This window comes from Schistocerca gregaria, chromosome 9 (genome assembly GCF_023897955.1).
Source record: "Schistocerca gregaria isolate iqSchGreg1 chromosome 9, iqSchGreg1.2, whole genome shotgun sequence".
NCBI lineage: Eukaryota > Metazoa > Arthropoda > Insecta > Orthoptera > Acrididae > Schistocerca > Schistocerca gregaria.
This window is the reverse complement of record NC_064928.1, coordinates 23748765-23770181: the sequence shown is the minus strand read 5'-3', so window position 1 is coordinate 23770181 and position 21417 is coordinate 23748765. Positions and strand designations below refer to the sequence as shown.

General features: G+C 42.0%; 1 protein-coding gene and 1 non-coding gene across 3 annotated transcripts in view; one reads left to right on the top strand and one right to left on the bottom strand.

Annotated features, from left to right (window-relative positions):
- Nucleotides 1–323: 323 nt before the first annotated feature.
- LOC126292139 (uncharacterized) overlaps nucleotides 324–21417 on the bottom strand; it is a 670252-nt gene continuing 649158 nt past the window's right edge. For both annotated transcript variants that reach the window (XM_049985977.1, XM_049985976.1), the window contains exon 7: nucleotides 324–1429. In XM_049985977.1, coding sequence (XP_049841934.1) covers nucleotides 880–1429 — 550 coding nt within the window. In that variant the 3' untranslated portion in view covers nucleotides 324–879. The remainder of the gene's footprint in view (nucleotides 1430–21417) is intronic.
- On the top strand, nucleotides 19493–19564 carry Trnad-guc (transfer RNA aspartic acid (anticodon GUC)). The gene has a single exon. It is a non-coding gene; the product is annotated as a tRNA-Asp (tRNA).

Genomic DNA, 21417 nt, shown 5'->3' with positions numbered 1-21417 from the left:
ACCAATAGCAAGTGTACTGTTATGCAGTCTCAATGCGAGAAGAATAGACAAAATGGATGAGCGCAGAAACCATGTACTCACCCCTACAGGGCGAATGAAAGTAAAATAAAATAAATAGTTTTATTTCAACAATTTCACAACAAAATTAAGGGCACGTCTTTTCGTAGTCTAATAAGGCGCTCCGCCTTATGATCCGAAAAATACAGTTAAAATATTATTCAAAACAACAATAATTTACGCATATGTTGTTACTATAATAATGAATTTCATTTATTCACCATAATACTATCGACTTACAAGTTTTTGACACCCGAATGAGAAGAGTGCTCGTGCTTGGGTTCTGTTCAGTTAGGTACTCACAACTGTAATACAAACAAGTGGATTGTAATTATAATTTTAATTGCAGGTTTTAATCAGTTCAGTGAACGCAACAGTATGGTTTCTTACAGTTAACATGGTAATAATTGAACACTGCACATTTCAAATACAATTCCAGTGAACATTTAGGCCTAACGACATTAATGTTCACATAACATTTCTAGCACTTAGATTTTTTGCAGCTGCCATGGCACTTCGCCTTCAGGGCTGATGAAGTACTTTGCGAAATCTTCTCTGATACCGTTCGCAATATTTCCTCCACGGACCAAGCAAGGTGACATGTCCTGCAATCCCTGAATAGTTAACATATCCTGAAACTGTATTCCATCACGATCACGCACAAAGTTATGGACGAGGCAACATGTCTTCACAATAGACTCTGCCAAATCTAATTTAACATCCAGTGGTCGATAGAAAATGCGCCACTTGTTTGCAAGAATTCCAAAAGTACACTCGATGTACCTTCTAGCTCTGCACAGTCTATAGCTGAACACACGTTTTTTAAATGTCTAAATACTTTCCACCATAAGGGCGCAAAATAAATTTTGGCAATCCGAAACCTTCATCTCCTACTAACATGAATGGCATAGGTCTTTCAAACGATAATGACAGTTGTTTTGGTGCAGGTAAATCAAGCGTACCATCTTGTAGTTTCTTATTTAACACTGTATTACGAAACACAGTTGAGTCGGACGATTTCCCATGTGCTCCAACGTCTATAAATAAGAATTTGTACGTCGAATCACAAACAGCTAACAACAGAATGTAAAAATAGTTCTTATAATTATAGTAGAGTGAACCACTGGAAGTGGGTTTTACAATTCTGATGTGCTTCCCGTCCACTGCACCCACACAATGAGGAAAGTTGGCCCTCTTATGGAATCCTTCAGCTGAGGCAAGCCATAGATCTTTCGAGAGGTCGGGAAAACATTTTGACTTCATTTTACGCCATATGCCAGAGCAAACGTCTCGTATAATATACGAGATAGTTGATACTCCAATTCTGTACTGAAAATGTAAGTCCATCATGGATGATCCGGCCCCCAAGTATCTGTAAAAAAAGATAAAGCATATGGAGCAAAACTAAAAAATTATGCGGGTTACACACAAGCATACACACGCACGCACACGTACACATTATAGGTAACCAGCTGAAACACCCGGCAACTATAATTTTAATAAATGTTAATAATTGTACTATGCCTATAACTTTCGCGCAAGCGACAAACTTTCATCGCAATCGGATGAACGGTACGGCTGCGCATAAAATACGAACAAAACCAAACAAACATTCATTTTTATATATTAGATATTACAATACTATATTGATTCGTAAAATATCCGATGCTGTTAGAGATTCTTTGGAAGAGATTAGTCTGCAACAATGGAACAATTTTCTTCAGCTGCAGTCCCTCGCAGATAGTCAATTGTGTTCTCCACGTTTCTATAGGTCTCACCATCACGGGTAGATTATGACTACGCTCGTTGATGAACCTAGACCCTTTAAAACTTCGACAAAGTTCTGTTTTGGACACAAGCTGTCATTCTGTATTATACAGGGTAGATGAGCAACGTGGGACTCATCAAATGTGCTTGGTGTACGAAAGCAATTTGCATCACACTCTTCATCGCATGCAACCATTATTGTGAAGTCTTTGTTCCTGAATGAATGACACTGTGTGTGTGTCTGTGAGGTCGTGTTTAGACTGATTTTTGAGCGTTATGTCCTTATTATTAATCTTATTATTTTGTTTATTATTACTACTATTAGTTTTATAATGTGTATTATTATTATTATTGCTCCTCGACGTGTGATGCAATTGTTCCTTTAGTTTTCTTTTCTGCTCGCATATTCTGTGAAACTACAAATGTGCTCTATAGATTTACTACTTGAAAAGAAATGAAGCGAAAGCAGGCTGCCAAGAGGACATTCATCTGAACTCCAAACGGCCCTTTTCTTGTCATAAACATGTTGTCCCGTTTAACACTTTCATGCGTAACATAGCAAAAAAAATTTAAGAAAATTTGCGTCACTGGGATTTGAACCCGTTTTTTGTACCATAATAAACTTTTATTTACAAATTCGCAATACATTGGTACAGATGAATATTCCTTTAAGTTTAATGGGTCCAATTTCTGTATTGTTATCAAAGATCTTATTTCTTTGGATTTTACTTTATTTGGTTTTACACAAAAATTGGTTTCTCAATAATCTTCTTTGTTCGTTTGTTTACTGTAAAGACTAGAAAGTAGCACAGGTCACATCAATATTCAAGAAAGGAAATAGGAGTAACCCTTTGAATTATAGACCCATATCACTGACCTCAAGTTGCAGTAGGATTTTGGAGCATATACTGTACTCGAACATTAAGAATCACCTTGAAGAAAATGACTTATTGATACATAACCAACACGGATTCAGAAAATATCGTTCTTTTGCTACATGAAGTAATGAGTGCTGTAAACAGGGACCGCAGTTCGCGTCCATATTCCTAGATTTCCAGAAGGCTTCTGATACCGTTCCTCACAAGCGACTATTAAATTGCGTGCATATGGATTATTGTCTGACTTGGGTAACTGGATTCGTGATTTCCTCTAAGAGAAGTCACATTTCGTAGTGATAGACGGTAAATCATCGAGTAGAACAGAAGTGATATCCGGCGTTCCGCAAGGTAGTGTCATAGGCCCTCCGCTGTTCCTGATTTATATAAATGATCTAGGTGGTAATCTGAGCAGCCCCCTCAATTGTTTGCAGATGACGCTGTAATTTACCGTCTACTAAAATCATCAGACAATCAATTCCAATTACAAAATGATCTAGAGACAATTTCTGTATGGTGTGAAAACTGGCAATTGGCACTAAACAAAGAAAAGTGCGAGGTCATCCACATGAGTACTAAAAGAAATCCGATAAATTTTGGGTATACGATAAGTCGCACAAATCTGAGGACTGTCGGTTCGACTAAATACCTAGGAATTACAATTACGAGCAACTTAAATTGAAAAGACGACATAGATAATATTGTGGGGAAGGCGAAACAAAGACTGCGCTTTGTTGGCAGAACACTTAGAAGATGCGACAAACTCACTAAAGAGACATCCTACATTACATTGGTCCGTCTTCTGCTGGAATATTGCTGCGTGGTGCGGGATCCTTACCAGGTAGGATTGACGGAGGACATCGAAGAAGTGGAAAGAAGGCCAGCTCGTTTCGTGATATCGCGCAACAGGGGTGAGAGTGTCACTGATATGATACGCCAGTTGCGGTGGCAGTCACTGAAACAAAGGCGGTTTTCTTTGCGGATCTATTTACGAAATTTCAGTCAGCAACTATCTTTTCCGAAAGCTAAAATATTTTGTTGACACCCACCTATGTAGGGAGAAATGATCATCATAACAAAATAACAGAAATCAGAGCTCGAACGGAAAGATATAAGTCTTCCTTTTTCCCACGCGCCATTCGAGAGTGGAATGGTAGAGAAGTTGTATGAAAATGGTTCGAATAACCCTCTGCCAGGCACTTAAGTGTGAACTGCAGAGTAACCATGTAGATGTAGATATTTTGTTGGCTTGAGAATTAGCTTATAGTGGTATTGTGTGTTTCTTTTAGTTCTAGTCCTTTAGGTGACAAAAGCAAGGGAATATGTAATTATTTTCAGCTCGTTTTTTGACATGATGATTATATTTGTATTAGTTTTCTAATACTGTCTATTCAAAGTTCCTGCTGAAAAACAGAGTATTTTGATCTGATGCCATAATATTGCTAATACATAGAAAGAAGGATCCGCTATTGTAAGATTATATGATAGCGCAACAAACACTGGTAGCAGTTACTTCTGTAAAACATCTGGGAGTATGCGTGCGGAACGATTTGAAGTGGAATGATCATATAAAATTAATTGTTGGTTAGGCGGGTACCAGGTTGAGATTCATTGGGAGAGTCCTTAGAAAATATAGTCCATCAACAAAGGAGGTGGCTTACAAAACACTCGTTCGACCTATACTTGAGTATTGCTCATCAGTGTGGGGTCCTTACGAGATCGGGATGACGGAGGAGGTAGAGAAGATCCAAAGAAGAGCGGCGCGTTTCGTCACAGGGTTATTTGGTAACCGTGATAGCGTTACGGAGATGTTTAACAAACTCAAGTGGTAAACTCGGCAAGAGAGGCGCTCTGCATCGCGGTGTAGCTTGCTCACCAGGTTTCGAGAGGCTGCGTTTCTGGATGACGTATCGAATATATTGCTTCCCCCTACTTATACCTACAGAGGAGATCACGAATGTAAAATTAGAGAGATTAGAGGGTGCACGGAGGCTTTCAGACAGTCGTTCTTCCCGCGAACCATACGAGACTGGAACAGGAAAGAGAGGTAATGACAGTGGCCCGTAAAGTGCCCTCCGCCACACACCGTTGGGTGGCTTGCGGAGTATAAATGTAGATGTAGAAGGTGGCATCTCTTAAAAATGTTTGTAGTTTTAGTATATTGATTATGAAATTCATGTATGACAACAATAAGAAATATATAAAAAAGGTACTGTACTGGATTTAGTGAGGGGTAGATTTGAAATTGTGTTTGAGAGCGACAGAGAGAGAGAAGGAGAGGAAGACAAAAAGAGGGAGATGGGGGGGGGGGAATTTTATATATGGAGAAATCTTTACGAATCGTATTATTGGTATATTTCCACAAAACAATAGTAAATAAACTTAAAATGATGGTTGTTATGAATTGCAGTGGTGTGTTGGTTTGGCACGCTATATACATAACCACCTTCACATGGCGAATTGTGTCTGTCGCATTTGTGGGCACACTCTTCTGCTATGCAAAATAAAATCAAGGAGACTCAGAAAACTGAAATATAAGAAACAGTTTTTTTTTCAGTGGTGTGACGATATTGTTGGTGAACACTGTGAATACACTGCACACTTTCACATACACTATATACTTTTATGGAAAAATTCGTTTATTTGCTTTCGTATTTTCTTTAACTAATGTTTACTTTTGGAAGTTTGAACAGTTCTCGGGTGTCCGACCGGGTAGCGTCGTAATTTCTCCACAATATTCCGGCAGACGTACACGCTGACATCTTCAGCTGGTTCCTAACGAATGCTGCGCTGTTCCTCTCGGCGCCCTACATATATTAGCCGTTACCCCCTCCACCGTTCCTCTCCTGGTGTCTTCGGTGAGGCCGGCGCGGAGGCTACTGGAGGTGGTGGGGGAGGCGGCGCCTGGGTCTGAACTGGGGACTGCAGTCTCCCTGCTGCCGACGTCGGGGGAGGACCTCGCTCTCTGGGACCGCATCTTTCTCTCCAGGCTGAGTGCAGGCTTCCAAGCCTAAGTTGAAGGGCGCTGTCTTTATTAATGGGATCGTCCTGTAGTCGGATTTCGATGGCCTCTTTAGTAACGCAGTCCCAGAAGTAGGAGGATTGACAGAGTATTTTTGATTTTTCATAGTCCATACTATGGCCAGTCTTTTATACAAGGGTCAGCCACGGCTGATTTAGTGGCCTGGTATGGCGCATGTGTTCACGGCACCTCTCATCTACAATGTATGATTTTCCGCACTGACAGGGAATTTGATAAACTCCTGGTTTTCGAAGGCCTAGGTCACCTTTCACTGAATCCAGCAGTCAAGGTTTTTGCAGGGGGGTCGGAATGCACGTTTCACATTGTGTTTCCCCAGGATTCTACGGATTTTTCTTGAGGTGTTTCCGAGAAAGGGAATCCACGCCAATGACTTGCGTTCTTCTGTTTCTTCTTCTTGTTCTCTTGGTGCAGTCTATCTGAGTGCGTATCTTATTTCCTTATGGTTGTATCCATTTTTCCGAAATGTTGTCTCGAGGTGCTGCAGTTCTGCTGGAAGTTCTTGATCGCAGATCGATCGTGCCCTGTGAGCAAGTGTGCGCAAAACGCCTTCACGCTGGGAGTTGTGGTGGCAACTGAAGGCAGGTACGAATCGATATGTGTAGGTTTTCTATATACACTGTGTCCCAGCCTGCCGTCAGGTTTCCGTTTCACCGGGACGTCAAGAAAGGGTAGGGCACCATCCTGCTCCACCTCCACCGTGAACTGTATGTTGGGGTGCAGCGAGCTGAGGTGTTCGAGAAATTCATTTAAGCTGTCCCGTCTATGTGGCCTGCTGACAAAGGCAATGTTACAGTACTGCTCCTATAAGAGAAAAATGTACGAACTTCTCGATGACGCAGCGTACAGAAGGATAGAAGGAGACCCGACAAGTCGCATTCAGAGAAGAACCGTTGAACTTCTTCGCAGTACCTTTAATGGAAGAACTGTCAAGAAACTTCGTTTCTCTGCCTCGTGATGTCTGGGTGTTGTGTGATGTCCTTAGGTTAGTTAGGTTTAAGTAGTTCTAAGTTCTAGGGGACTGATGACCTAAGATGGTAAGTCCCATAGTGCTGAGAGCCATTTGAACAAAGAAACTTGGACCACGAGCGGTTGCACCGCCACGACTGTATGGGCTACCAAAGGTCCACAAGGATGGGACACCTACGCGTCCAATAGTCAGCAACATAGGAGCAGCAACCTATGAACTGGCCCAACACCTGACGGGTCTCCTTAGTCCATTTGTGGGAAAATGCGAACATCACATCCGCAAATTCCATCCACTTTGTGCAACATATACAAGAACTTCGGCTCCAGGATAGCGACTTGTTACTGAGCTTCGACGGTAGTGTCCCTCTTCACTGGCGTACTACTGAAAGACTCCATCGATCTGAGTTCGACAACAACCTAACAAAGCTCTTCGAGTTTGTGCTCACATCAACATACTTCCTGTTTGACGGAATTATTATGAACAGACAGATGGCGTCGCCATGAGATGCCCGCTTTCACTGGCTATAGCCAACTTTTTTAATGAAGAATTTCGAGGAGAGGCACTAGAACAAAATGCAATACATATGACATCTGTACAGTGTTTAGTTCCTGTGCAACAAATACCTGAAAGTGTTCCCGCATTTTATGTACACCGTGTATATCGGCACGTGCTGTGGCAAGTCGCCCTGGACCGAACAGTGGGTCACTGTCGCCCCGCTGTGACACATAAGGTGCCCGGCGCCTGGCCTGCTGCTGGTACCGGCTGTGGCGTACAGGGAAGCGGCACGAGCTATCGCTCTCGTTGTTTGCTGGCCTCGCCTACAGCAGTGTGTGTGTGTACACAGCGCAGCTGCCTCGGCCACTATCCTCCGGCAAGAAGTCGCTGGCTGCAGGTACAGAGAGCCACTGTCGCGTCCCGTGTGGAGGAGGTCAGCCGAGATGCGCCGCCGTTTCCTGGCAGCCAGGGCCGGAGGTGGCGCCTCGACTAACGGCCTAACGTAGCTCAGCTTCCGACGCTGAAAGGTTGGAACTTCCGAAGTAAATTCCACATGGGACTCCGGCTCTGACAGATAGAAATCCTACAGCCAAATAACAAAGCATCTTTATAACCAGACAGTCAAGCAATCCCCAGAAAAAGTGTAACTTCACACAAAACATTCGGACATCCGTAAACAAAGCGAGCAGCATTGCCCAGAAAACTGCCCGTAGCTCTGCAGCAAGCTACCGCTGCATGCAGTGTTGCCACTTTCACGTCGATCACAGACTACGCAGCAAGTTTCTGGACGCACAGACTTCGGTGCACGCCGAACAAACCAACCCTGCGACCTGCACAGAGGGCTCTGCTCCTCAGACTATGCCTCTCCACCTACATGATTGCTGCGCAATTCACAGTTAAGTGCCTGGCAGAGGAGTCATCGAACCACCTTCGAGCTATTTCTCTACCGTTCTCGAACAGCGCGAGTGAAAATATGCGTGCTTGGATGTATCTTAAAAAAAATGAGTCTGAAATCTTATGGGACTTAACTGCTAAGGTCATCGGTCACTAAGCTTACACACTACTTACCCTAAATTATTCTAAGGACAAACACACACACCCATGCCCGAGGGAGGACTCGAACCTCCGCCGGGACCAGCCGCACATTCCATGACTGCAGCACCTTAAACCGCTCGGCTAATCGCGCGCGGCGATGTATCTTATTTTGATCATTTCTCCCTAACAAGGAAGGCGCCAACAAAATATTTTCACACTCTGAGGAGAAAGCTGGTGATAGAAATTTCGTGAAAGCATCCTCAAGCAGAGAAAAACGCGTTTGTTTTACTGATTGTTACCGCAATTCGCCTATCGTATTCCTCACACTCCCTCCCATACCTCACATTAATACAAAACGTGCTGCCCTTCTTTCAGCTTTTTCGATTTCTTCGGTCGATCCTAGATGACGCGTATCCCACACCACACCTCACCACACCAGAAGAGGATGGACAACAGCAGCGTAGGCAGTCTCGTTAGCAGACCAGTTACACTTTCTAAGTGTTTTGCCTCTAAATTGCAGCCTTTGCTTTGTGTTCCATTATCTACGTAATCGTTCCAATTTAACTTACTCGTAATTCTGATCCCCAAGTACCTACCTGAGTTTACAGCCGTTACACACAGGGGTCTTCGGCACTACGCCAACTGATGTACTTATGATCCTCGGAATCTGCCCAGTATACATTACGCTAAGACCTGACGAAAGCCCAAGAAATCTTAGGCCACAGCGTAACAACCAAGACCCAAATACGGAATTGAATAGCGAGAATATGGCAGAACGACCGAGAGAACAGTGAAACAAGTCGGAGGGTCTACTAATTATTCCACTTCATTCCAGAACGACTAGCGCGTGGCTATGTAAACCCTAGTACATTACCTGAAAGGACACGTCCTATATCGAGTTTCCTATGTATTGGTTAACGGAAAAGAAAATCGGGCCTGTCGGTGTGATCAGAAGGGAACACCCGACCACATTACCTTTAACTGTGACTCCTATAATGAAATTAAGAAACCAATAGAGATTACGCAACTACTATACTAATTCATGGCGAACAAAATAGACAATGTTGCTAGCACCATTTCCCGACATGAAAAAATATAATTTGGCAGGGTGCGGCAACTACTCAACCCTTCCCATTCTCCACAGCACCAACACGAATCAACGTGAATAACGAAGTGCTGACCAATGGATCTAGTATTGTGGAAGATGTGAAAGCGAATGCTGCGTCACAGAATGCGGGTATGCAACCAAGATCAGAGTGACATTCAGGGCAGAAGCCGCAGTACCACACCTGCCACTCGTCGGGGAAGCTTGCAGTTCCACTCCGGCGACGGTGATGTCCGGATGGGCATCGAAGAGAGGCGCACAACACGTGAAGTGGAACAGTACCGATGTTCTTTCGAGACTGTTTTCAAACACACACACACACGCACGCACGCACGCACAGTAGTAATTAAAATAACAAAAACCTAAAAAGGTATACAGGGTGTCCCATTTTAGTCTATACCGGCCGATATCTCTGGAGTGGCACAATTCTACAAAAACAGGTCTCTACTAAACTTTGTAAGTTTGATGGGGGTCATGGAATGCTTACCTCGAAATGAGCTTGACCCCTGTTTTCAGTGTCATACCAAGATCAAGTGCATTTTTCCAAATGGTAACCCCTACTTTTTATTCGATGTGAAAAAATGGCATTGCTTGTAGGGAACATTTTCGTCGGAAAACCAGTAGTTTCTCGCCAGGGGGCACTTCATTGTAACTTTCCCAGGTTACCAGTATCTCGAGAACGAAGCGAGAGCGGGAAAAAATTTAAATGAAAATCTTGCATGGTTCCTGAACTCTGTCGTGAACTTGAAATGACCTACAAATTCTTCAGTAGGGATTAACCTGAAAGGAAATACCGCCGGCACTAGCGGAACTCAATGTGCACCACTTGGAGGGTGCCGCAGCAAAGACCAGCGTTGTGCTTGTGTTGGCACAATCAGAGAAGAAAAGGGTGGAGCTTTGAGGCTAGCTAATAAGCGTCATTGCGGGAAATCTGAAATCACGACTGGGGTTCAGAGAAATTTTACCTTCTGAGACTTTGAAAATTTCTCGGCTGTGCTCGCTTAGTATGATTCTTGACTGGTGGGGCGGCTTTCCAGGCAATCACCCATCAGACATTGAATGATATCGAGACCAATTTACGGCAGAGAGTGCGAATGTGCATTTGGGCAAAACGGGCAGTTGATCGAGCATCTGAGATCCTAAACTTCGAGTGAGAACGGTGTTAATCTGCCCTTTTTAGGGTTAATGATGTGCGAAGTCCACTGGACAACCTACACGTGGTACACATTGGGTTTCGCTAAGCCGACATTTGCTTTCAAGTTAATCCCTACTGTAGAATTTCAAGGCCATTTCAAGTTCACGAAAATTTCTCTAGTAGGCAGAGTTCAGAATTCATACAAGATTTCCGTTGAAAATTTTTCCCGCTCTCGCTTCGTTCTCGATAATCTGGTAACCTGGGGAAGTTACAATGAAATGCTCCCTGGCGACAAACAGTTTTTCGAAAAACATGTTCCCTACAAACAATGCGTGTTTTTCAAGTAGAATACGAATATAGAACAAAAAGTGGCACAATTCTGCCAAAAAAGTTTGAAGTAAAAGTTGTAAAGCTTGAAAGGGATCATGAAATGGTTACTTCGAAATGACCTTTAACCATGTTTTGTCATTGACAAAAATGAATTTGACCTTGATTTGACCCTGAAAACATGGTTAAAGGTCATTTCGAGGTAACCATTTCATGATCCCTTTCAAACTTTACAACTTTTACTTCAAACATTTTTGGCAGAATTGTGCCACTCCAGAGATATCGGCCGGTATAGATTAAATTGGGACACCCTGTAAAGTGGTAGCATACTCGATGCCATTCAAGAGCATATTCATATTTACATATCAATGCAACAATATTGGTTACTGATTACTATTATCAATACCATATAATAATAATAATAATAATAATAATTATTATTATTATTATTATTATTAGTAGTAGTAGTATTTTAATATTAATATTATTATTCCTGTTTTTATGCTGAGACATAACTTTATCATCAATCAAAACATATAATGACATCAAAAAATATTAAAAAACGACCTATTATGTATACAGAGTAAGGATAGGTCTGAAGGAAGCGATAAATAAATGAATAATTCTTACACCATTTTCCCAAACCCAATAGTTCAATGTCGATGACTACTCTTGTAGTAATTTTTACTTCTTCAGTCTGGACTACTTCAGTAAATTACTTCTGTAGTAATATACTCTTTCATTAACTGTTGCAGAGCTCAATATCTATTTACTTCTATAGTAGTAACTACAGCAGTACCGCCTTTTAACTAAAGAAATAAGCAGTTTCTGCACACTGCTGGCACGTACATTGCGTTCCCTCTCGGAAAATATTGACTGTCGGCAGACATTATTACATCACCTTTTGCGTAATTTATGTTCAATGCTATAGTTTTAGAATCTACTCGAAGAAAGGATTATTAAACTGGATTATTAAAATCGTAAAATCTAAATGCTATTTTACTAATTAATGATAAGATCTGTGTATTATGAAAAAGAAACATTCTATTAATGGAAGAATCTATTGTTAACCCCGCCATCTACAGCTACCAACGTCCATTGTTGGTTGGTGGCACTTATTAATTTAAGTACCAGTTCGAGGTACGACCTACCAGCAACATGGAGGTAGCCAAGAAATGTTCAAACATAGCAGAAAATGAAAAATAGCTATATCATAAAATAATGAAAAAGTACATAACTGCTATTGAATCCTCGGGCATGGATGTGTGTGATGTCGTTAGGTTAGTTAGGTTTCAGTAGTTCTAAGTTCTACGGGACTGATGACCTCAGATGTTAAGTCCCATAGTGCTCAGAGCCATTAGAAACATTTTTCAAAAGCACGATGTCAACAAGTTAAAAAGTAAAAAGGATGCTTGGGAAAAAATACACGTTGAATACAATGCAGAAGTACTTATACAAAGATCACAAGAGCAGCTTAAAGTAATCTGGAAGGAAATGGAAACGAAAGCAAAGAAAATGGAAGTTAGAAGTATACGAGAACGATTTCAAACTGGCTGTGGAGTAGGTGAGACGAAGGTCGATGATATAAGCCAAATGGTTGTGGATATGATTCCAAACGTTTTCGAGGGAATAGATGGAGCTAACGACAATGACACATCTAAAGATAATGTGATACTTTCAAGCAACTGCGATGATGGCAACTATTTTGAAAGTAGCAATGAAACTGCTCAAGGTGGAACTTAATGCCATAGTCATGAACCTCGGCCTGCATTCTCTGGTTGGAGGTTACAAGAACATGCACACTGCAAAAGAGGTAGATAACATACGGTTGTAGTGAAGAACCGAGTGTTGTTGAAAAAATAAGAAGAGCTTCATTCCTTAAAAATGCGTTTAATACTAGAGGAACACAACGCAAAAATCTTATTAATAGAAAGACAAAGAGAAATCATGGAAGACGAGCTTAACCTTAAAATGGAAATTATGAATAAGTTCAAGATCGTAATGGAGCAATCTTCAGGTTCTAGTTCTTCAGCGAATGTGCTCGAGAATTTTTTTTTTTGTGAATGAATAAGAAAATGTTCATATGTACAAAACATCTTTTATTTCCTTGATATTTTTTTCAAGTGGTTAATAGTTCTCGTTTCTTGTATGGCATAATATTTGTGTTTATCGCTTCAGCATCGGTACTAATTTTTGTTTATACCACATTATAATATTTATCTCAATTTGCAATATTATAAAAGAAATGTCCTTTTTTCCTTTCTTTCTCTTTTTTTACTAGGGTATTAACATTTTAATTATATTTCGTAATTGAGTATACAAAGTCATACAGTGTCTCGATTATTTCTAAAAAAAGACTTGGCATCTTTCTCTTTTTTACTAGTGGATTAACATTTTAATTATATTTCGTAATTGAGTATACAAAGTCATACAGTGTCTCGATTATTTCTAAAGAAAAGACAACTCTAAAATTATACATAAATAAAATGAGTGACTTTTCACTGCAGTAGTGGCAAACCAGTGGCTTACTTATTCATTTAAGAAGGAAAATGTTTTACACTAACTTCTAATTTTACTAGAAAACTAGGTACAATTTTAATTAAAGTAATTAAGTACAATAGACCTTCTGGTAGCTTGGCCTGCAGCATCTGCTTCTGGTTGAAATGCATATTCTTCGTTCTCATTCACCTCCACAGCATCAGCGTGGAACACATCTCTAACTTCTATTGCAAAATTGTGTAGAACTGCAGCAGCCACAATAACATTCCCACACTTGTTTGGTTTAAATCCATTGTTTCAGTGAGAATTAAGAAACGTTTCTTCCAAACACCGAACGCCCGCCCTCTTCCGCACCTGGTAGCAATATGGGCTCTGTTGTAGCGCCATTCGGTTCCTCAGCGGACTCGTAACACAAGCGTCATAAGATGGTTGGAGAGAGCATATCCGCACTGTACAACAAGCAACCCATCATACTGCCCATTTTCAAATTCTGCAGCAACTCTAATATTCTCCCAAATTCGTGCATCATGCATGGATCCCAGACAACTGTTACCACGTTAAAAATCTTCGTATTGGCATCACAGATAATTTGTTTATTGATAGAAAAGAAATTCTTGCGACTGACATATAGTTCTGCTTGTGCTTAGGAAGGACAAAGTATTGGTATATGTACACAACGTATCACCCCTACGGTCGGCCGCTGTGGTCGAGCGGTTCTAGGCGAATGAGTCCGGAACCGCGCTGCTGCTGCTACAGTCGCAGATTCGAATCCTGCCTCGGGCATGGATGTGCGTGATGTCCTTAGGTTGGTTAGGTTTAAGTAGTTCTAAGTCTAGGGGACTGATGACCTCAGATGTTAAGTCCCATAGGGCTCAGAGCCATTTGAACCATTTTTATGACTCCTATGACATTTAGGAATCCAACATTTCGATAGAATTGTTTGGTATATTTTCTTGGCTCTGTCGCACATAGTAGCTTTAACTCAATTAAACTGTTTATCGAACTGTTAAGTAGTACGGCGTATATTAATGAGACCCCTGCTACGATTTGATAAGTACCTGTGCGAAAGATTCGCAGTCCACAAAGACGTTCCAGCCTAGGAGGCGAAGCACGGTTCCTGTCAGAATTATGCTGCAGTAACGGCTCCAGCATATCAAGCAGCAACTCAAAAGATTTTTTACGAAGCCCAAACCGCTCTTTGAGACCACTGTGGGTCCCTTCTCTCGGTTACAACGCTCATTCTCGAGATGTTCACCTCTTGGTCCACCTCCATACATTCTTCGTAGTGCAGGTAATCCAGCGACTTTGTCGCTTAAAACACAGAACTCAAAGATCTCACCTTTCTCACTTTACTCCTACTAATGCCTAGAAGTAAAGTTGGGCCTCATTTCCTCCTTAAGCTACTAATGTAGTAGCATACTCTTCAATGGGACTCTCCACCAGTAATGGCGTAAATAAATTTACTTCGGAAGTAAATGAAAAATTTACTCCTCGAGAAATTTACTCTTTTAGTTCGATACTATCGACTGGAAGTCGCCGATTTCCTTCTCTTTTAGTAACTTACTACCTTAGTTTCACTTAGTCCTGGCTGGTGCTCGCCACCCAAGATCAAAACGTCGAACTGAAACAACCAGTAAAATCCCCACTCCAGATTCTTTAAGGCATCGAACTTCCACGTATAAAGCAGCTGTACACATGTGATTGCTTCACAAATGAGTTAATGTGTTACGTATTTGATGCTAAGCGGGTTTAGGAAAGATTTTAAATTATGTTTACAGTTTGTTGTAAGTCACGAACTGCTCTCATTATCAAACACAAGATGAGTATGGTTGGGTAATTTGAGCTCTGCTTTAAGTAAAAACTATTTTTTCACGCATCTCAATATTTGACGTCATATCTGTTGAACTGTGTGTCGTGCAATGATATAATGTTGCAGGCAAATTCGGTGGCGTCTGTGGACACTGCCTGCAAAATGCGAGTTATCAGCAAAGAAGTAATAAATTACAACGTCACGCGTGATGATACAGTTTTACTGAACCAACTGCGAATATGTAGTAAGCTTTTTCTCTTTCCATTATTTTCATGCGATTAGCAGCGAAAGAAAGTTTTGTAATGTTTGCATGCCCTTACATATTTGTGATGAAATCTCAAAATTGGTCTTTAGGCTCACATCACACCATTGGAGAAGCAAATGACATGGCGGGGCATTTTCCTTTCAAACATTCCGTTAAAGTGGGTAGAACTGGTTATACAGGCAATAAGAGGTGCAAAATTTTTGTCTTGACCACAAACAGGACAACCAACATACAATTTATACGATGATTTTAACTAAATCAGTCGTTCGTTTTCCGCGAGATTTTGGGGTCAGTTTCTCACAAGCAGCAGCGACTGTCGAGGTGGTTCAGACAAGGAGCACGCTAGCCACTTGCCAGTTTTACTGAGTGTAAATCCTAAACACATCGTCCTTTCGCTACTTTCCATAAGAAACACTCGCTGAGGTAACAAAGACTCGCAGTACACTGGTGGTCCGAGGTACGTACGTTGAGAACTGCACCGAGCGTGTTTCAACATGCACTCGATCATGAAGTTTCTTTCGTGCTGTGGATTACCCTCCAGTCAGATGAGTGAAGTTACTGATCTTTACCACAACTAAATCTAGTGACTATATGTAGATTATGTAGCTCTCCTGTACAATAAATAACAGACATCTTAACAAAAGAACAGCAAATAGTGAAATATGGAAAATAAACAACAGAAACGATTAAAATCTCAAGAATCTTAGGCGATAGAACATTCTGAAAGGCAGATTCAGATTTTGCAGACCAAAGTACATGCTAATTAATATACCCCATTCCCCTGCAAAATAGCTACTGGGTAGTGGGATTATATAACACGTTGAAAATCAGTTTTCTGTTGTCCCTGCGAGCCATTAGCCTGCAACTGGTATTGTGCCTCGGGCTACCCGTTTGGTAATATAGATAACTTGACATGCTCAACAACTGGAACAGCCATCTTTATTCTCAATTAACATTTATTTGCTTAGATAGAGGATTAATAAAATTATATCACCGGTTTCGGCTGTGCTAGCAATCACCATCTACTACTACTACTACGTCTTCAAGCCCAGTGGACCGCACGCAACTGCAAGTTTCCTCCTCCACTGCATTCTGTTCATTGCTGCTATCCGCCATCCGTTCACATCTATTGACACTTGGTTTAAATCTTCATGGAGTCCATCCCTCCAACGCTTCTTGGGTCTCCCTGGCGGTCTCTTTCCTGTAGGTGTGAAATCCAGGAGCTTCCGAGGCCATCTGTGATCCTCCATCCGGGTCACATGGCCGACCCACTGCATTCTTTCGGCTTTGACAGTTCCTGCTATGTTGGGCTGCTGGTATAGTTCCTCAAGCTCTTGGTTGTATCTGATGCTCCATTCCCCTGTATCTGCATCCAGAACCGGACCGAAGATCTTCCGAAGCACTTTTCTCTCAAAAACAAGGAGCTTATGTAAATCCTGTTTCGGGATACTCCATGTCTCACAGCCATATAGAACAACAGGCTGGATCAAGTTTTTGTACAGTCGAATCTTGAACTGTCTGGAGAGATATCTGGACCGAAGCAGTTGTGCTAGGCTGTGGTAAGATCGGTTTCCTGCTTGTATTCTGGCACTGATCTCTGTTTCAGTGAAAAGTGCCCCTAGGTATTTGAATTCTTGCACTCTCTTGTAGGAATGGTCCCCAACCTGCAGTGATTGTAGATGATCAGCAGTCTGACAATGACCACGCATCATAACGAGGTGCTCTGTCTTGGCTTCGTTTATGTTTAGCCCAAATTTGCTGGCAGCCTACTTTAGTGCTTTGATTATTTGCTCCAGCTACTCTTCCGACCTAGAGAGTAAACAGATGTCGCCTGCATAGGCTAAGTATGCCAGTCTCTTTCCTCCGATTTCAATCCCATCTTTCTCTTCGAAGGTCTCGCATACGATCTTCTATAGGGCAAAGTTGAACAGGATAGGGGACAACCCATCTCCTTGCCTGAGTCCTGTCACAATTTCAAATTCCTCAGTTACGCGATTTCCCATCTTCACCTTTGCACATGTTTCGTTGAGACAGAGTTTCTCTGCTATGCCAAACTCCCTTAAACAGTTGAGCAGGCTCTTGCGATGAATGCATTCATAGGCCTTCTTAAAATCAACGAATAAAATATGCAAATCTTTACCATATTCACCCAGTTTCTCAGTGAGCTGCCGGAGACTGAAGGTGTGATCTACTGTTGACCGTCCTGGCCGGAAACCTCCCTGGTACTCGCCAATTACTGATTCTGCCACTGGCTGAATTCTATGTTTGAGGCAATTGGACAGGATCTTATAGCACACGTTAAGCAGAGCGATTCCTCGATAGTTGCCACATTTCAGTTTGTCGCCCTTGTTACGTATTGGACAAATCAGAGCTGTTTTCCATTCTCCTCGTAGTTCTTCTTTGGTCCACATTGCCTGTATCAGTCGGTATATTTTTTCTGCAAGTTTCTCTCCTCCTGCCAGGATCATTTCAGCTTGTATTCCATCTTCACCTGGACTCTTATTCTGCTTAAGGTGTCTGATTCTGGTTTTTATCTCATCCAGGGTAGGTGGGGGATAGTCTACATGGGCTGTAATTGGGTACTGGAAATCAAACTGCAGTTCGGGTTCATCACAATTTAGCAGCTGTCGAAAGTAATCACCATGAGATTATAAAATATCGTTAGAAAGTATAACACGTCCCACGTTGTACAATCAAGTACTGAATCATAAGTTTTAATGACTCAATACTTGATTGTAGAACGTGACGTGTTATATTCTGTAACGATATTCTATCGTATGAAGATGATTGCTAGCACCATCGAGACTGGTCATATCATTTTACGAGTATAAATGCGCGATCTAGACAAATAAAGGTTACATTGTAGATAATGCTGACAGCCCTGTACCCTGGGCTGTCGAGGGGGCTTGCCATCTCTCAGGGACTGAGGTGTGTGCTGAAGTACGGTGAGAACTTCCTAGAGCTTCAAGGCCGCTGCGGTAGCCGTGAATAGATACGAGGAGCGGAGGCAGTGCAAAGTGACGATGCAAGACAACAAGAAAGCCTTATGTAATTATTTATTTTTCTTTCGCGCTCTTTATAGTGAAATAAATATAATTATAACTGCGACGTCAAAGAGACAGAAGTTTTTAGTTCAATTTTGTTTCAAATGAAGAGCAAAAAGAAGTTGAAGTATATAACTAAGATCCTAGCCGAGGAAGGTAAAACGTTGAAAGCGAATAGATGGGCTAGGTGGGGAGAGGGTGGAAGCTCCTTGAAAAATTAGAAAAGGAAAAATAAAAGTAGCTACCTTGGCCAACTACAGAAGGAATGCCGCTGTTTATAAATAGCCCCGGGTATGCCCCACTAGGGAACTTTGGCGCAATTTGCTGAAGCATCTTCTGCAACAGAGCAGAGTGATGGGCGTTTTGTAACTGCAAACACCCCAGAAGCAGCGACTTTCAGGCGACTTCTGGAGGTCCGTAAGCTCGGAAGTCAGTCTTTTAAGCGGCCTTTGATGCGCTGTTCTGTTAGTTACTCTGTGTGTGATGCACCGTACTGCTGAGACTGAAGAGTAATCATAATGACGCATAAGACCACTTAGAGTTGTAATTACTCCAGTGAAGTCGACAAAAATACCACTAAGTGTAAAATTCTTATCAGGAAAACGAGATACAGTTATTTCTTCAAACGGAAACTCGACATTTCTACACGCTGCTGAACACGAAGAATACAGGAAACTCGGACATGAAACTAGAGTTACATTACTTCACCGGTCTGCGCTTCATCTGCGCTGTAACGAAGTAAGAAACAGGTAACTCCAAAAGAATGTTTGATGAGCAATCAACATTACGTTGTGCGAAACGTAAAGCGGAAGAAATTGCTCTACTCCTGTTAAACAACTGCGAAGCCTTTTACTCCGAGAAACAGCCTGTCTTACATCACTAGCCTGAACGGGATGCCTTTTCTCGAGGACACGCTGATAACGGGCAGACTACAGTGTAAAGCCACATCAGCACCTTTTGCACAACAAATACACCTCAGCTGCGCAGCGGATCTTCACGAGTGACGGAAGGCCGTAAGAAAGCGATCTTTACTGTTGTAGCATCGCACCAGTTTCTTAAACTTCGCAGTCCTCGGTAGTATAGTGGTTAGTATCCCCGCCTGTCACGCGGGAGACCCGGGTTCGATTCCCGGCCGGGGAGAAATTTTTACCACCGAGTAAAATATCAGCCAGCTGTCTAAATAGCGGAGAAAATGGTAGAATTTCCGTTGAACCGAAGACAATTTTGTTGAAGGAATCTGTTAGCGGCCACTTACATTCCATTCAATGAATGAATGTCGGACATGGAAATTTTTGAACTACGTATTACGAATACCCTAAAAAATATCCTGTTTCACAGACATGCGTTAAAACTGGTTCTGTAACAAACTTTAAATTACGTCTTCAAGTTTGCTTCCGCCGTTTTACAATAGATGGCAGTAGATGCAAGGTCTGGTGCAGGGGGTAGTGTCATGCAATAATCTTAGGCATTTGTAAACATAACACCATCAAAATATTAGTCGATTTGTGACTACGTCATTTGTCAAGTTACGAGCTCAGTTCTGGTCATTTGCGGGAAGTTTTATTTTTCTTCTTTAACATGAAGAAATCTGTGGATGAGGCTCATAAAATGCTCGATTAATACCTATGGTGAGGCATCTATTAGTGAAAGAACGTGCAGAGAATGGTTTCAACGCTTCAAGAACGGTGAGTTCGACGTCGAAGACCGGCATGACAGTAAAAGAGAGAAGGTTTTAGAATCTACTGAAACCGACAGAAACAATCACTGGAGATCGTCATCCAAATCAGTTGATGCGTTTAAGCCACCCATTTAACACAAACGGCCACAATATAGTGATAGACATGCAAAAGTGATTTTTCAGAATGGAATGTCGCAAAGCCTGTCAAAACAATATCTGGAAACGTCGAAATGAGAAGTCCTGCCCCACCCGCCATATTCCCGAGCATAGCTCCCTCTCAAATGTTCAAATGTGTGTGAAATCTTATCGGACTTAACTGCTAAGGTCATCAGTCCCTAAAGTTACACACTACTTAACCTAAATTATCCTAAGGACAAACACACACACACATGCCCGAGGGAGGACTCGAACCTCCGCCGGGACCAGCCGCACAGCCCATGGCTACAGCGCCTGAGACCGCTCGGCTAATCCCGCGCGGCCATACCTCTCTCTGACCACCGCCTCTTTCAGTCAATGGCACAGGGCCTGGCTGACCAGCACTCCCGGTCACATGAACAAATGCAAAATTCCGCCACAGGATTCGTATTATGTCCGGTAGGTGAGTACATCAGTGACCAGCACTTTCAATCGTAAATGTTTCGTAAGTTTTTCACAACCAAGCCTTCAACGGCGGAACCAAAGTTGGGGACCTAACAGATGAGTCTTTCTGTTGTCCTAGGGCTATTTCTGCTCTTTTAAGACATTTTTCAGAGGAGAATATGTTTTGTAAAAAGATCTTGGTTATTGCTATCAGAGCATATTTGTACCCTGGGTGCACTCGCTTCCCTGAAGACGGACTCAGAAAGAAGGCCAAAATGTCGGATCAGAAGAGTTTTAAGGACTGGCGCTGAGTCAACAATCAAGATCTAACATCAAAGACATCACTGCGGAAACCTGTGGAGTCATTTTATTTGTGCTTTGAATTCTCAAATTAATTTCATCTTTTAAATAATTCGCTCTACTCAAGAGGACTTTATACTGTTATTTAGATTGTTGTTGTTGTTGTTGTCTTCAGTCCTGAGACTGGTTTGATGCAGCTCTCCATGCTACTCTATCCTGTGCAAGCTGCTTCATCTCCCAGTACCTACTGCAACCTACATCCTTCTGAATCTGCTTGGTGTACTCATCTCTCGGTCTCCCTCTACGATTTTTACCCTCCACGCTGCCCTCCAATGCTAAATTTGTGATCCCTTGATGCCTCAAAACATGTCCTACCAACCGATCCCTTCTTCTAGTCAAGTTGTGCCACAAACTTCTCTTCTCCCCAATCCTATTC